Source organism: Ursus maritimus, unplaced genomic scaffold (genome assembly GCF_017311325.1).
Source record: "Ursus maritimus isolate PB19 unplaced genomic scaffold, ASM1731132v1 scaffold_3, whole genome shotgun sequence".
Lineage (NCBI taxonomy): Eukaryota > Metazoa > Chordata > Mammalia > Carnivora > Ursidae > Ursus > Ursus maritimus.
In genome coordinates this window covers 53,558,527-53,576,942 of record NW_024425563.1, presented here as the reverse complement: position 1 = coordinate 53,576,942, position 18,416 = coordinate 53,558,527, and the positions used below count along the sequence as shown (strand labels likewise).

The window sequence follows — 18,416 nt, the reverse complement described above, 5'->3', positions numbered from 1 at the left end:
TGTAAATATTTTATATATTTTTGTATTATATATATGTACATATATATAATATGTACATATATATATATGTATATATATATATTCCTTTCTTACACCAAACCACACAATTTTACTGTGAATGGTATTTTGAATCTTTGAATGAACCAAGCAAAATGGAATTTGCATTTCTTCTTTTTCCATATAGTGACTACAATTTAGACTGTATGCCTCCTCATGGATATATCCATGTGTTATCTTTGACGGAGAACATTACTGAGTTTGAAAAAGCGGTTCACAGACAAAAGATCTCTGGAAATATAGATACACCTGAAGGAGGTTTTGATGCCATGCTTCAGGCAGCTGTCTGTGAGGTAAGAAGTTTCACATTATTGAGTTTTTGCTCAGATGTAAAATTCTCCAAGAATTTAAGATTTTTATTTTCTCTTTGATTTATAGAGTGAAAACATAATATAGAAGAATACATTCTTCTAACATTTATTCCTCACCAATGTTATTCATTTTGGTATGTGTTCAGGACAGAGGGGTTAAATTGGGAGATAATTATAAATAGGAAAATATAAAAGGGAAAGAATAACTTATGCACTTGGAAAATCTTTTCACTCACCACTTTCCAAGGAAGAGCCTGAAATAGCCTGTTTTCCTACTCACATTGTGTTGGGTGCTCTGCACTTCGTAAACCTGGCACGTTTTTTCTCTGGGGGAACACCAGAAATCTCTAGTTGGGAGTTGGTGCAGTCAAATGGCTGTGGTAAAATAGAGGATATACAAATAAAAGTCAATGCTATTTAGGAAACAGCATTGTATTTATGCACTTCATTCCAGCCTGACTTAATGTTTGTTAAACTCGAACTTAATGTTTCTTGAGATAAAGACCACAGTACAGATCTTTGTTATTGTACAAGATCTAATTACATGTTTATCTTAAGAGTCATATTGGATGGCGAAAAGAAGCTAAAAGATTGCTGCTGGTGATGACAGATCAGACATCTCATCTTGCTCTCGATAGCAAACTGGCAGGCATAGTGGTGCCAAATGACGGAAACTGCCATTTGAAAAACAACATCTACGTCAGATCAACAAGCATGGTAATGTAGCAAAAGCTTCTTAGTAGTTATGACTCTTTTGGCTAAAGCGTAAGTTTAAATTGGCAATTCAGCTGTTTTTATAAAAAGGAATTACCTAAACAAGCATGATACAGAGTCAGGATAAACCATGAGAGAGAAGTTACAGAATAACACAATCCATAAATGCTGATTGATATAAGGTTAAAACATTTTAACAACATCTAGTAGCTAACTCTGATATGCTAAAAAGTACTGTTAAATAGGTAAAAATAAAAGTGATACAAGAGCATATATATATATATATATACACACACACACTAGTTCTGCAGATTTGGTATCTAAAAATGTATTAAGGATTGGTAAGAAAAGGATGTTTGGACTGAAGAATTCTCACAGTATAATAGGTAGAACTAAATAAAGACTAAGGGGGGGAAAGACTAAAAACAAGGCCAGCTTTCAATATTCTGGACCTCACTGCTTCCCTCTGAAGCTTATCTATATTTAGGGGCTCTTTTTTAAATCAGTGGATATCTGGATTGTTTCCTGAGGGTTAGCTTCAGCTGTGAATCATATACTTAATACAATTGCCTAGAACCATATCTTTCCCAGCATTAGCTATTACTATACATGTGGAAAACCAACTGTATAAAGCATCATTTATTTCTGATGGAAACTATTTACACAGAATGTTAGGACAAAATCTTCCAAACTTTCTCAGATTCTGGTACCCTAGTATCTTGGTAATTTTCTTCTGTTAAAACAAAAGCTTCTAAACTTTCTCAGACCTTGGTACCTTCGTGTCTAAATAATTTTTTCCTCTGGTTTTCATAGGCAAAAAAAAAAAAAAAAAGCTGACAGTTCTGTTATTAAGTAGTTAGTTCTAAATAACTTAACTATTAAGAACATAGTAACCAGTTAAAAAAGAATATATATGAATCATCAAAAAATACATATATGTATGTATATTTATGTCATTGTTAGTAATGAACTCACTAATAGGAACTTCCCAAGCATTAGAATCAGACTGGACATCACCACCCTCATTTCCTGTTCCACATTGATTTTCATGTAGCCCAGTTTTGCAAAGATATGATGTCATCTAAAGGAACAGAGCCAAATGTAATTTAAAACCGCAAACTGGGGCGCCTGGGTGGCTCAGTCGTTAAGCGTCTGCCTTCGGCTCAGGGTGTGATCCCAGGGTCCTGGGATCGAGCCCCACATCAGGCTCCCTGCTCCGCTGGGAGCCTGCTTCTTCCTCTCCCACTCCCCCTGCTTGTGTTCCCTCTCTCGTTGGCTGTCTCTATCTCTGTTGAATAAATAAATAAAATCTTTAAAAAAAAAAAAAAAAGTAACACACTTGCTCCTCTAGATTTTCAGTAAGTCTGGTAAAATGTCCCAGATTAAGTAAATTTAAACTATTTAAACTTGACTCATGGGAACCACACAAATTTCAGCATAATTTATATGCTTCTAATATTGCAGTTCCCAAACTTTGCATGAGGTGCCTTGGAGCACTACAGTACCCCCACCAGAGTGCCCTCATATATCGCTAATTTTTAAAGTGGTAATTCAGCATCTATCAGGTAGCCATGAACTACTAGCTGGAGGTAGTTTGCGGTTTTGTTTTGTTTTGTTTTAAGATTTTATTTATTTATTTGACAGAGAGAGACAGCCAGTGAGAGAGGGAACACAAGCAGGGGGAGTGGGAGAGGAAGAAGCAGGCTCATAGCAGAAGAGCCTGATGTGGGGCTCGATCCCAGATCGCCAGGATCACGCCCTGAGCCGAAGGCAGACGCTTAACCGCTGTGCCACCCAGGCGCCCCAGCAAGTGTGTTACTGCATAGAACAAATTCAACCCTTGGTTGGTTTAGCCTCTTGATAGCAGCCTCAAATTTTAAAGATTTTAAAAGGTAACTAGTGCTTGAATTTTAAATTTTGGCATTTGGAATTATTCTAATAGTCTTTCCCTTTGCTAATTCTATTCAGCCACATTTCACTTTGGTAGACCCACCCACTTTAATTTAGTCATTTCTTATCTTTCCTTCCTTTTATTTAACCTTTTTAAATCTGAGATAGAGCTCTAATTATTTACCAGGGAGTGGAGGAGGAGACAAGAGGAACTAGTCTATTGTGAGACAAAGAGAAGCTTTTTTTAAAGAAAAAATAATAATCATATTATTCTCAAATTGCATTGCATTATCCTTTTGAATTTTTGCCAAGTCACTGAAGTCATGTCTTTATAACTGTTTAGAGGGTACTATTGTACATTTAGGAAAGATTCCTTAAGGCAAAGAAATGCTCTCATAATTTTAAACATATACCGTGCCGTATAACCTGATGGAAATAAATTATAATTCTGGTAGAATTTTACACAATGTTTGGGCTCTTATGACATCAGGAATTTGGACAATCTGTCATGAACTTCATTAACTGTCTTGAACATTGTTCCACCCATTTGAAAGAATGAACCTTCTACATGTCACTGATGTTTATTGAGTAAACCAAGGAGCAGTGTGTTTGTTAACACCTTAGGATACTTTTATCTCATTTATCCCAGGTCTTTGTTTTAAGGGATCCTCTTCCTAAGCATTCTCATTCCCTTCATTTCCAGGGACACTGCCCTAAAACAAAAGAAGTTGAAGCATTTTGATTGATCCCACGACTATGCACTTATATCTGCAAGATGTGCTACTGCTCTGAAACTTCCTATATCCAAAGCTACCCCAAACCTGACTCTAAGCACATTTACCTGCTTATTTTAAAACGGTCTCCATCCTCTCCTAATTGGCCATTATAGAGGAATTTAAAAAGGTATAAGTTAGACAAGCAATCAAACACTTCTCTTCCTGGCTTTATCTCCAGCAGCCAACACCAGTAATGTTGAATGGTGTCTGAGCTTTTTGGTCTAAGGCTCTGGTTGTTTTATTTATAAAAGGAAATAACTGATAAAAGACCTTTTATATTACTAAACTACATGGGCCAGAGTTCTACTACTTGTACACATAGCTATTTCATGAGGGTCAGTGTGAATTCGAGAATAATAACAACTACCATGTTTTAGGTATTTATTAACTAAAACCACTATAGTAAACACTGCATACACTATTGAATTTATCTTCACAGCAACTCTGTAGGGTAGTCATAATTATCCTTTAAAAAAAAAAAACAGAAAAGCTGAGGGTATTTGTAAAGTAAGTTTACTAAGGACAGAGAGCTAAAAAGTTAATAAGTAGCAGAGCTGGAGCTCAATCCAGTTCAATCCTACATTAAAATCTTTGCCACAATGTCTCAAGGGAAAAGTACAAGAGATAGAGTGCTGAAGTCCTTGGCGTAATTTCTGCTCTAATTTCCTGGTTGCAGTCTCACTTACGGAAGACATAAAGCACATGATTTGGTTCACATGAATAAATAAGATATAATTTAAATTAGTTTGTGTTTACATATTATTATATATTAGTATATGGCCATTGGAAAATAATTTTATACAATTGAATAAATTACATTTTCCACTGCTTTTTCTCCAAATTCCAGAATGAAAATTTGAGTAGTAATATAGTTTTATAATTTATCCAGTAATAATAACAGCTTAAATATGGCATTCTTTCTAAAACAGTAGATATTAGTATAAAAATCATTAATAGTGTAGAAGAAGGTTATTAATACTGAGGGTCTGGAATTTCAACCTGTCTCCCCACCCAGCTCCTCCAGGGTGATTCTCAACCTCACTTACAGCCTTCCTGACAACATTCAACCCATCCTTGGAGAAGGCCAAGAGTAATACAAAGGTCTCTAGTAATAACAAAAGAGAGCCAAGGAGCAAATATTTGGAAGAGGCCCACCGGTCATGCAATGAACCCTTATTAATGGATTTTCAAAGGTTGCTGTGACTCTATGTTCTGGATACAGACATCCAAAGAGGCAAAATCCTACCATACTCCTAAACATATTTAGTAGCTTAGCTTTGGTGTTTCTTTCTCAACTCAGCCTTTTTTTGTGCCTCATCATATTATGGTCAGGGAATCTTCACCCCTCCTATCATATAACTCCTCCTCAGAATTCCCTTCCTGCTGGACTCCTAGTTTACTCCCTCCCCTGCAGCTCATTCGGATATACTAAAAGCTGAATTGGTCACCACCTTAGATGATGGAAGCTGAATTGCAGGTGTATTAGGCATTCCTAAAGAGTTTTGTTTCTTGATGGATAAAAACAGTCAATATTCTGCTTGCGATTTCTCATATAACTATGTTTAACATGTTATTCACTTATAGTAAGCCGTTTAGGAAGCCTTCTTTTTTAAAGGTTTTTTGTTTTTTAGACAGATCAAGCTAGTGAGCTCGGCAGCCCATGTGAGCCAGGGGAGGGGCAGAGGGAGAGGGAGAGAGAGAATCTTAAGAAGACTCCATGCTCAGGGCCAAGCACAAGGCAGGACTTTATCTCACAACCCTGAGATCATGACCTGAGCCGAAATCAAGAGTCAGACATTCAACTGACTGAGCCACACAGGTTCCCCTTGGAAGCCTTCTTCTTCTTCTTTTTTTTTTTTTTTTTTTACCATGTATCTCAACTACTTGGAATTATATTCCATTTTCCTAGAACTGCAGATGAAGAAAGGGAGCCTGAGAAGATACTTGACTAATATAATCCATAACACTGCTGAGTTAACAAAAGTTAAAGTTATTATATTTATTTGTGTTCCTTTTTCTCTGAAAGGGTTATTTTCAGACAGCATTTCATGTAAGGAGATAATTTTAATCTTTTAGTAAAAAGTCTTGTTAATCATTTTTGCTGCTCTCTAAGAAATAACTTCAGAAAGTGTTCAGTGTTTCTCTTTTTCTGCTTCTCACCTTCTTTGTCTCAGACACATATTAACAAAAATGTTAATTCATTGAGCACTTATTTTGCATTAGCACAGTGCTGAGCATATTGTTTATGTTATCTCATTTAGTCTTTACCACAACCCCTATCATAAATAAGGAACCTGAAACTTAGAGACCTCAGATGATTTACCCAAAGTCGCTGAGATACTACAAGTATCAGTCAAGATCCACACCTAAGCTGTCTAATACCAGAATCCATTGCTGTGCTTTAACCTGATACTGTGCTGGCTGCTTCCATTTATTACTACGGTCCCTGAACTAGATCATCTGCTGGACCCTCCATATACCTTAGCTCATTAAATCTCCCTATCAACTTGATAGAGTTGGCATCATCATTCCCATCCAGGAGGGATGAAGTGGAAAGGGAAGGTAAACATCTTGCCCAGGATACTTGATTCTCAGAGCTCCAGCTTGCCCCCTATACCAAAGTTTTCATACTGACTGAGTACTGGCTGCTTTTCAGAAAACTAGAATGCGAGTGATTTTGGTGACACTGAAAGAAAGCTAAATTAAGAGTCATTTAAAAAACTGTTTTAAGCATATTCAACTCTGAAGTCTTCCCAAAATAATTATTATTGTAAATGTTTTGAACACTTAAAAATGTCCTTCTTAAACCCAGGTTTATACAGTAGTCCTAATTTTGCATGATACTGAATCCTATATCTAATAAAAAAAAATCTAGAATAACTCCCCAAATCTACTACCTTTTGTCACAGACTAAGGTTTAACAGTACAATAGCTATTTAAAGTCTAATGGAGAGGCCATCTAAACCAAAACCATCCCTTTAAGGGAATTAGTATTTATTTAGTTTCATGGAAATTACTGATTTGTAATTATGAGAATAATAACAACAGTAATTTTAATATGGCTAACCTAAAGCACGTAATAATACTTTTCACCTTATTTTTTACTTTTTTTTCTCCGCTTAATACTACATGAAACTATAACTTCTAAAATTAAAGAGATAAGACCAGTTTAGAGAAATGTCTTTCACTAAGCACCTTTGGGTTTTATTAACATGCAGTCAGGAAAGTAAAGGAAATGTCACCTAGGCAGAATGCACCTAGAAAGTTTTAAATCATGTTTTAAGTCCAGGTGCAGTTGAGTTTTTAAAAATATTGTTACAACTTTAAAGACTAACAAAATGCCTGATTTCAGCTTATTGCTCTCCTGTTTTAAATTGTAAATGCCATAAGAATAGTAATGACTTCAATAATAACTTTAGAATAGACCTAAATTGAAGGTTTCTCATGATTAAAGAAAAATAGCCAGTGAATGATCTCTCCGAACAATATTTAGTTTATTATTCTCTTTTAAGTTGAAAGCAAAGGTTGCAGACAGAAACACCTGGGCTAGGCTTAGCGTGGCCTGGCACTGCTTTTATAATGACTCTGAAAATGAACTCTGAAAAAAATAATGGTTTGCAAAAGTGACATAGTAAAAACTGAACGTGATGAAAATATTTATATAGAATGTTCCCATTAAATGACATGTTTCAGTTCAATCATATTTAAGCAGAAAACTTTTTATAACCACTTTCATTGAAAAACTTACAAAAATTATTAGTCCATCCCCCTCCTTCAGCAACTGGGATATCATGATTACAATGATATTGTGTTTGGCAGGAGCTACAAATTCAAACACTCGAGCAGCCAGGTACAAAGGCATAACAAATGAACCAACTCAAACAAAGCATATCCAAGGAGAGCCCAACACCTAGCCCTTTAGTAATGGCCTCCAAATGTCTTTCACTAAGCAGTATTTTCTTGAAATCTGTCTTTTATTAAGTTCTGTGGTATTTGCCCATTACATTATATAACATCATGCAACATCACAGTGACCTATAATATTGCTACTACATCCGTTTTATAAATGAGAAAACGGGGGTACTAAAGGGATCAGGAATTAGTCTGTGGTCACAGATCCCCACATAGTGGTACCTATGGTAAATGCCAAGCAGTGTGACATCAGGACATGAGCCCCCACTCACTATTAATCTGGATTTAACTACTACGGAATGATAAGTGAAAGCCTTTATACATATTAACTCATTTAATCCCCACCATAACTATGAGAGGTAGGTACTAGTATTTATACCTGTTTTATAGATACTGGATCACAGAAAGATTACATAGCTAGTAACAGCGGTCTGTTTCCAGAGCCCCTGCTCTTGGTATTGTTCTCAGCTGGAATGATTTTTGCCCCCTCAGAGGACATGTCAATCTCCAGAGACATTTTGGCTGTTACAACAACTGCGGGAGGCAGGATATACTGACATCTAGTAGGTAGAGGCCAGGGATGTTGCTAAATAAATATCCTACAGTGCACCGAACAAGAACAGTGTGCCCACAACACGGAACACTCGGCCCAAAATGTCACTAGTGCCACTGATGAGAAACCCTGGTCTATGTGATTACTACTGTGCAACTATGCAAATAGAAAATATGCTATTGCAGTAAGATGGGGACTGACAACACAGAATTCAAAGTCTTCATCTTTAAATAAATCTCTGCTAGCAGATTGCTTTCACGTCATTTTTCTTCTAAAAAGTGAATTGTAAAAAAAAAATTATCCAGATAATTGAGTACTTTATTTAACAAGACATTGGGGTTTTTTTCATCCTACAATGATACTCAATAGTACAAATTCTCTACTAGCTTATAAAAATTTTTACTATGAGGTTCAGTTTTATAAAGAGAATCTTAAACACTTCTTGTTTTGGTCACTATTTAGGCACATTATTAAAATTCTCCCATACACCTCTACACGATTATCTCTTTAACTGGAATACTCCCAGTGAATCTTTCTTACCTCCTCTTCCCTTCTGACATTAGAAGTTATTTCCCACAAGTCACCGCGAAGGTGTTGGTGAAGAAGAAAAATGTGAAAGGAATCCTTTTGCCCTTAAATACTTAGCAGCTGTCTTGGCAATTGCTTTCCCTTCTCCCTTTTGCCCCTGAAATGCCTGTTATCTCTGTTAATTATTTTCAGGGTTTAGAGAAACAATATGTAATGGGTTAGACAGAGGGGGAGTTAGAGATGAGAAGCAGTGATGTCATCAGAATAAGACAGCTGGCCGAGAGGGAGTGTTCTGCTAGTGAAATACAAGACATAAAAGATAAAATATTTAAAAGATAATATACTTCATGGAGGAAAGGGGAAGGGGCTTCAAAAATGGTCATTAATCCACAGCTCTCCTGTCAACAGTGGTTTATGAAAACATCTGTTAAACATTTGTAATTTTAACAAACCTGCCTCGAAGTAGCTGGAATTTTCTCTTAATACAGATTTTTTTCTAGGGTTCAAAAAAATGTGTTCTTTTAAATTTAAAAATCCAATTGACCTTCTTAATGAGTTTCTGACCAAACTAGAACTTTTTAAATTTAAATTTCATTTACTTTTTGTCAACGTGACTTCCTGTTTTTGAAAAGAGGAAGAGATTAAGAAGGCCCCAAAAGCTGTTTATATTTTGGACTGTTCTTTAAATATTGATTTTATGTGAGTTAAGTATAAACTAGTTAAAAACATATGGATTAAATTTTCCTTAAAATATGAATGGTTTTTAAAATTAAGGGGGAATGCCTGGCAAACTGTAATTATTTTTTTTGTCAAAGAAAAATTTTTCAGAAGTAGTTGTTGCCATTAAAAAAAAAATATTCCCAATACAACTAGATTTACCCTTCCTTGCCTTGATCTCTTTAATTTACTAGCATTATGGAAACTGTCATAAATCTATTTTTTAAAATTTTTTTATTATGTTATGCTAGTCACCATATAGTACATCATTAGTTTTTGATGTAAAGTTCCATGATTCATTGTTTGCTTATAACACCCAGTGCTCCATGCTATAGGTGTCCTCCTTAATACCCATCACTGGCCTATCCCAATCCCCCACCTTCCTCCCCTCTGAAACCCTCAGTTTGTTTCCCCGAGTCCATAGTAAATCTATTTTAATAGTATACATAGTATTAAGAACAAGGCATAACAATTTATCTGGCAGAATTTATACTTTGGGAATTGATTTTCTATTACTTTAAAATCACATTCTTAAGAATTGCTCTGGGCAGAATTTTTTTTATGCAAATCCAAGTGGTAATACTTCTTTAACCTCTTCATAAATTAGCTTCATATCACATTTAAATGAAGTTCATGAAAATTTGATTTGTTTCTACCAGAACAATAATAGATTATATAGAAATAAAACGTATTTGTTATGGTTATCATCTTAGTCCATTCAGGCTGCTGTAACAAAACTCCATATACTGTGTGACTTATAAACAATAAAAATTTATTCCTAGCAGTTCTAGAGGTTGCGAAGATCTCTAAGATCAAGGCCCTGGCAGATTCGGGATCTGGTGAGAGCCTCATTTCTAGTTCATAGATGATATCTTCTAGCTGTAATGTTTCAACCACCTCACATGGTGGAAGGGGCAAGGTGGCTTCCTCCACTGGCCCTTTTTTGTAAGAGCATTAATCCCATTCATGAGGACTCCACCTTCATGATCTAATCATCTCCCAAAGGCCCACTTCCTAACACCATCACCTTGGAGGTTAGGATTTCAACAAGTGAATTTGAAGAGGAGGGCACGGATAATCAGATCCTAGCAGTTACTTATGTTAATGACAGTATTTTTAAAAACAAGGCTATCTCTTATATCTATGTATGTACATTTGATATGTGGGTCTCAGAGCTTAGGCTATAAGGGAAACTCTAGTTAAATTAGCTCTTTTACTAAGTTGACATAGTTTGCCCAAATACAGAAATGTTAACCAAGATGGTTTAGCAAAATTTCCCCTTAAAGAAAACACAATTAGCATTGGATGGTGAAAGGAGGAGTAAAAACTACAGTTATTTGAACTTGAATCACAGGGTACTAATTAGGCTCAGTCACATGATCCTCATTTGCAACTTAGCTAATGCAACTAAGCAGCAGTGAACAGGTGAGGACCACTGCAGGTGAAGTTTGACATCATCCCTCTGGGAAGTGTCTAGTTAAGAAGTTGTTTTTGAGATCATCACTTTAATTTCTGGAAGAGCAATTATAAAAAGAAAAAATATCAAGTACAGTGTCTAACTATATAACTATAGATAGTATTCCATAGTTGGCAGATTTCTCATTTACTAAATTGTATACCCTTTCTCCTACTCTTCTCCAGCTTTCTCACTAACACAAAGAATGTCACAGTTGGCTGTGCGTAAGTTTTATTTATCAAAGTAAAACAGATTTATAATATATCACATGACCAAAAGGTTAAGTCTATTGAGAAGTTGAGAGATCTGTATACATCTTGTATAAGCTGTTGGAAATAAAAAAATCATGATAATTGCTATTTGGAGCACCTACTGTATGTAAGAAGCTGCGCTAAATAGATCACATACAATCAGTATCTTTTTAATCTTGCTGGCAATCATGGAAGGCAGAAACCACTGACATGTTACAGAGTATGGACCTGAGATAGAATTTTTATCATAAAGTGACAACCTGGGATTTGAATACAAGGGTTTCTCTTTCTAAACAAAGTTTATACTATATCATGTTATATATTGAATATCTATGTATGTATGTTTATACGTGCATATATTTGCATTTCAGCACTTGTTACTAAATTTCAGAATATGATTGTCACTAATGTGTCTCTATTTCTGAATAGTACGTTATCTTTCAGTTATATCACTGTGAGTCCATCTGAAGTTAATCTGAAGAGGTGCTGAACACACTTTGCACAATGTTGAATCAGACCTCTTCATTTTTCTGAGTTAAAGGTTATTATGGGGCTTTTGTCTAGAAAATATCCTTAAGATATTGATGTTGATCTTATTTTTTTAAAGAATTTAAGTGCCTCCAATAAAACCATAATCCTTCCAAACACAATACATTTTTATGTCAGTCATATGGTTTTCCTCATAATGGATGTTTGGGTATGTGTGGGATTGAGCTACTATATTTCACTCCCTTCTTTTTTTTATTATCCTTTGCAGGAACATCCCTCACTAGGCCAACTTTCTGAAAAGTTAATAGACAACAACATTAATGTCATCTTTGCAGTTCAAGGAAAACAGTTTCATTGGTATAAGGTACGTTATTCCCAAAAAATAAAAGTTAAAATGTTTACATTTGTAGTTGAAATTAGAATACTTCTTAGATCCCCAGGTAAGGATTCTAGAGTTATTGTACTTTGTACAATCTGAATTTAATAATGTATTAACTAATGTATCCCACACAGTGTCTTAAATTAGCATTTACATATAAATTTTATTTATGTAACACCTAGAACCAAGTGTGGGGACTCATACTTAGTGTGGTACTGGCTGTGACAATAACGGAGAAGACTTTTATCAGGTAAAAAATAGTTCACATTCCAACTACACCTTTGATGTCTGGATTCCTGCTTCAATTCTGGTCTGTGGGCATATTCTTATTGGGTTGGGGAACATCAACTTAGTTTTCAGTACTAACAACATACCTAGATTTGGTCTAGGTCATCCAATAAAGGAACAAGAGGAGCCACCAAAGTGGCTGACCCAGTCAGAGTTTTCCTACGTAAGAATAATACTGGTTTTGTCCACAATCCTTCAGGCCAGATGAGACCCACAAACAGAACAGATGTTTGACAACCATGGCACTCTGGCAGCATCCACCTCCAACAAAAAACTGCTTCTGGGACCCTGTTGTTGTGTACTATTCACAGTCTTCTAGGTTCCTTTTTCCAAGAAACTCTCTTTTCTTCATTTTCATGATATTGTGATACCCTAATTTTTATTGCACATGTCTGTTCACTGGATCTCCATCTCCTTTGTTGTCTCTGCTGCTTCTTTCCACTCTCACTGTCCTTTACTTATTTCTTTTAATACTTCAGAGAAACTACATTTTCTTTCATCTTTAACAAATGCTTGAATCTATTTGCATTAGCCACAAAGCTGGTGTTCCCTCCACCAATTTCCCCAATACCTGACCACTGTATATCTCATCTGAAAGCACTACTTTAATCATGCCACTTCTTCCCTTAGAAATCTACAGTGAAACTTTAATCAATTCCCAAATTGGTATACCCTGGAACCCCTTTTTAATTTAATAACCATTAATATTCACAGAAGCAGGGCTCTAGCCCAAATTAAATGCTCAAACTACTTAATTAACAAAATAACAGATTCCACTTATTGAATACTTACTATTATCAGCCACTGAGTTTCTTAATATTAACTCATGTAATACTCGTAACAATGAAGGAAGTATTACCAATTTAAAGCCCATTTTAAAGATAAGGAAACACCTTCAGAGACGTTATATACTTGCCCAAACTTTCCTAACAGCTTAAGTCCTGTGCTCTTAACCTCTCAGCTTAATAGTTGAATTTCAGGAATGCGAACTGGTGCAGCCACTCTGCAAAACAGTATGGAGGTTCCTCAAAAAGTTAAAAATAGAACTACTCTGGGACCCAGCAATTGCAGTACTAGGTATTTACCCAAAGGATACAAAAATACAGATTCAAAGGGGTACATGTACCCCAGTGTTTATAGCAGCATTATCAACAATAGCCAAACTATGGAAAGATCCCCAATGTCCATTATATTGATAAATGGATGAATAAGATGTGGTACACACACACACACACACACACACACACACGAATATTACTCAGACATCAAAAAGAACGAAGTCTTGACATTTGCGGTGCTATGGATGGAGCTACAGTGCATTGAGATAAGTCAGAGAAAGACAAATACCATATGATTTCACTCATATGTGGAATTTAAGAAACAAAAAACTGATGATTATGAACACATGGGAGGGTGAAAAAAAGAAAAAGAGAGAGAGGGAAACAAACCATAAGAGAGTCTTAAAGACAGAGAACAAACAGAGGGTTGATGGAGGGAGGTGGGTGATGGGTATTAGGAGGGCACTTGATATAATGAGCACTGCGTGTTGTGTGTAAGTGATGAATCACTGAATTCTACTCCTGAAACCTATATTGCACTGTATGATAACTAACTAGAATTTAAATAAAAATTTGAAAAGAAAAAGAATCAGACCATAACTTAAAAAAATAAACTTTTACTATAGAGAGAAAAAAAAATGGTTGAATTTCAAATTATTGTGCAGCTTACTACTTTAGGCTCATCCTTCTCTGCTATGTATTATTTCTTGATGTTATTATTGGCTTTAGCAGTTTCTCCCTACTCCTTTAAAAAGATTTTCATTGACTAATAAAACCATAAACCAGGTTTATTAATTGAATTATGTGCAAAGTATGACTCAACAGGCTCAGAAAGCCTGACAAGTTTTGCCAAGAGTCCTGTGTATGTCTTTGCAGTCACCTATTTTGGCTGCCTAGAGATATTTTTATCAACCACCTTCATCTGGGTTATAACAGCCTCCTAACCTGTCTCCCATATTCATCCTCCACCTGGCTGCAGAATGATCTATTAAATCACAATTGTGACCAAAGTTCTCCCTAGTGGTTCTCTGTGATTTAAAGGATCAAGTCTTTAAATGTGGCATATGAGACCATCTGGTCCCTGCTTGCCTCTCTTATTCTCCATTATTCTCTGCCTTACACTTGTCACTCTAGCCATGCTTTTAAGCTTCCTGTGCACACACACTCACCAGGCTCTTTCTTTCCTTTGTGCCTTTGTTCTCGCTACCTCTCCCTCCTGCCTGGAAGTCTCTTTCCCTCATCACTTGGCTCACTCTTAGTCAAGATACAGCTCATGTGTCATCTCCTCCAGGAAACAATCCCTGATAGTCTTCCCCAGCCCTCAAATGCTTGCTGGGCATCCCTCAGGGTCTGTGCATATCTCTGTTACTTCATATGCACATTGTTTTTTGAAATTGTCATTTATATACCTGTGAGATCCTCAAAGATGGAAACTCCAAAGTGGTACATAATAGGTACTCAATAAAGGTTAGATAAATGGCTTTTAGAAATCTGTGAGTGATACATTTCCCCTATAACCTAAGATACCAAATTGTTAATGTCCAAGTAGTGGCTGGCATACAGCAGGAACTTAATGATACCTGTGAATGGTAAAATGAGTGTATAATCGGATTTTAAGACTTTCCATAATCTGATTCCTTAAAAATATTCAGCCTTCACTCCAGTCAGATTGGTTTCTTCTCTTTTCTTACTTCATCTAGAACTCAGGTAAACCTTTAAGCCTTTGCTAATTCTCATTTTCTCATTAGGAATAGTTAGAGTTTTCTCCATAATTGTTAAGTGACATCCATCAAGAATACCCACCCCATGAAGCTTCCACTTGTGACAATGATTTGTTTTCTCTATTCTGGGCCAACATGTCCTAAAAGTCACTCCATGGAACAGTAGTTCTGCAAAATACTTACATCTGTTACATGAGAAAAGGGTTTTGTAATTTAAAAATGTTGGAAATGCTGCAACAAATACTGCTACCTTATTTCCAAGACTTCTCTGAACCTTCACTTTGCAAGTGTGCATTTTGAGTACCTAAGTGGAAGAAACCATATGCAAAACTTCCCAAACTTATTTGCCCTCAGAACTCTTTTGATAACTATGTCCCATGGAACATGGAAGATACTTTGGGAAATCCTGGTCTGTACTTTGATTGGGTTTTTAGGTCAACATGTAATTTGTGCACACATACACGCTCACGCACATACACATACACACACTCCCATTTCAGGTGTATGTGGTCTGGCGTCCTACTTGGTTGCTGAATATTTTTCTTGTATCTTATATTTTTTCATTCATGCAATGGCTCACCTTCCACTTATAACTATAAGAATTTTTAATATTTGTTGATTACTGAGCCAGTGTATACTACTGTCATTAAGTAAATATTATTGGTATGTTTTCTAGGACCTTCTACCCCTCTTGCCCGGCACCATTGCTGGTGAAATAGAATCAAAGGCTGCAAACCTCAATAATTTGGTAGTAGAAGCCTATCAGGTATGTATATATTACACACAATCTTTTCATATAAACTTTTAACCCCAGTTTCTACGGCAAAATACAAATTAGTGTCCTATCATCTTGAGAGGAACAGTGGACAGAAAATTAGGTTAAAAATTAGAAACCTGAATTTAGCCCTGGCTCTATCACTAACTAGCCATGTAAACTTGGGAAAGTCACTTCAGCTTTCTTTACCTCACTGTCTCATTGACAGTAAACTCAAGTTTGGCTAGAGGCCATCTAAATTTTCTTCTAAATCGAATGTTCAATAAGTCACCAAATCATGGCTATCGAACATAGTTTATTACCAGAAATGTCACAATTTCCTATGTCATAAAAATAAAGAAATCCACACTATTTAAAGCAACAAACTGTCAGGGAAATCGAACTATCTGGGATATAGAGATTACTGAGAGGACTCTATTGGGGTCTCCTAGATCAATCATTGGATTGTTTAATCAGTTATTTTAGCAGTGTTATCAAATTAGTTTGATTAAAAGAATCACCTTAAGAGGTATACTATTTTATTGAATTGGCAGTTGTATGCTGTCCCTAGTCTATGAAGACTGAGTGCCAAATGCAAAGATTTACAGAAACATCTGCTCTCTCAGTGTAGGTCATTCCTGGATAGTATAATCACTGTTAAGATGTTGTAATAATTGTGATTGTTACTTTAATACCACTGAGAAACAGATACTTTCCATATCTGACCTCATTTAATCCACACAACCAATCCATAAGGGAGATGTTAGTACTCCCATTTTGTATTTATAGAACCTCAGAGAAGCTAAACAAGCTACCCAAAGGTCAAACAAGCAGAAGGATCAGGACCAGAACCCAGGTGTTTCTTAACTCTAGGTCTCAGGTGCTTCCTTCTGTGTGATAACACCTTTTTTCTTTCTTTCTCTCTTTCTTATAAACTATCCAAAGGTATGCTTTACTCTACCTTGAACTTATGAACCACTGATAAAGTCTCACTTCCCAAATTCTCTGATTCTCCTACTTATACAGTAGGGATGAATAGTGTACACAGTAGCCCAAGCATTGTGAGAAACCTCAGGCTTCTCTTCTCATTTTCTCCATGCAGCATCTGCCTTCTACTTGAGCACAAAAGGGAAAGTCAGGAAGTAGACACAGGATAGAAAATGAAGGACTTGTTTAAACTTTATTCTTTAAAAAGAAAAATAAATCTTGTGAGTTTTTTTTTTTTTTTTTTTTTTTTTTTTGCCAAGGAATTGTACTATGTCTGAAAACTATGTTGGATGAAATAAGGAAGAACATCTTTAATTATTTTTATTTCTCACTGTTACCAAAGAACATTAGGACTGGGGGGAGTTTCTTATCAAGGAAGATCAAACGTGTACAGTTCATTCCCATCTGCAGTTTGTTCCCAGGAATAATCAAAATAAGGAGGGAATGTGTAGTGTTAGAAATCACCCTAGTTTTTATAGTATGAACCCATTTATCACTCCAAACAAGGAACATAAATTGACAAAATTGACTGTGTGTCAGACTATACCAATGGAAAGGGAACCAGCAACATTTGGTTTTATGTTCATTTGCCCAGGATAGGTATACAATGCCTTAGCTAACTGCAGTTCTGATTAACCTGAAACAATGGGAAAATACTAGCAAATCCAATAACACTTACTCTGGCTAATTTAACCTCCTTAAGTTGAGATTTTGTTATTATTTTACATATGCATATATTTTCAAACTTCTTCTGAAATTTTATTTTGTCTTCACAGTCCAACAGAAATAATTCACAATTCATTGAAGAAAAAGAATAAAAATAGTTCATTCTTTTAATTTTTTTCATTTCCTTTTTAAGAATTTTATAAAATTAATGCAAATTTAGTGCATGGTGAATGTGACTCCATTTTATTTTTTATCCTTCACATCGGTACTGCCACCAGAATTAAGTGTAATAAGAATCATGACTAGAATAACTTAAGTTGAAATTAAGATATGAAAAATAAATTATATTAAATACAAACAGAATTGTATATCAAAAAAATAAATTCTGCCTCTGTACTTGCTAGATATTAAAAAAGAAACTTAATATTGTGTTTGGAGTCTAATTTCTAAATCTCAAAACTGGGCAAAATTTTAGATATTTGTCTTCACACTCCGCTTAAGTGAAAAACATTTGTGTAACAAGGTTAACTTTTTAAGAGAAAAAACTTCAGAAGGGCAAACTGAGAACACTCATTGTATTAGGAATTTCCTTCTGACCTGTCACATCATCACCCTATCAATACCATTTATATACCATTACAAATTTCTGTTGGTTTGCTGAGAATGTTCAATTAAGTGATTACCATGGATGAGCTCTCTGGGAGATTTAAAAATGTGGCTAACACAGTCTTATCTAATCCAAATAAAATTTACTAATTTGAAAGAGTATCTTGTTCTAGATTTCCTACCATGATCAATTATCAGGCAGTAAGCACATATCCCTTTATCGATTATACAGTTGAAAATGAAAATTTACTCAAGTAAAAATTAGAAACCATTAGAAAAAAATTTTTTCCATATGCTGCTACT

General features: G+C 35.4%; 1 protein-coding gene across 1 annotated transcript in view; it reads left to right on the top strand.

The window, feature by feature from the left end:
• The window catches only part of ITGB8 (integrin subunit beta 8), a 73,458-nt gene that overhangs the window by 43,015 nt on the left and 12,027 nt on the right, over positions 1-18,416 (top strand). The window contains exons 5-8 of the mRNA XM_008686371.2: positions 185-350; positions 927-1,085; positions 11,923-12,018; positions 15,777-15,866. Of these exons, the coding sequence (XP_008684593.1) occupies positions 185-350; positions 927-1,085; positions 11,923-12,018; positions 15,777-15,866 (511 nt within the window). The remainder of the gene's footprint in view (positions 1-184; positions 351-926; positions 1,086-11,922; positions 12,019-15,776; positions 15,867-18,416) is intronic.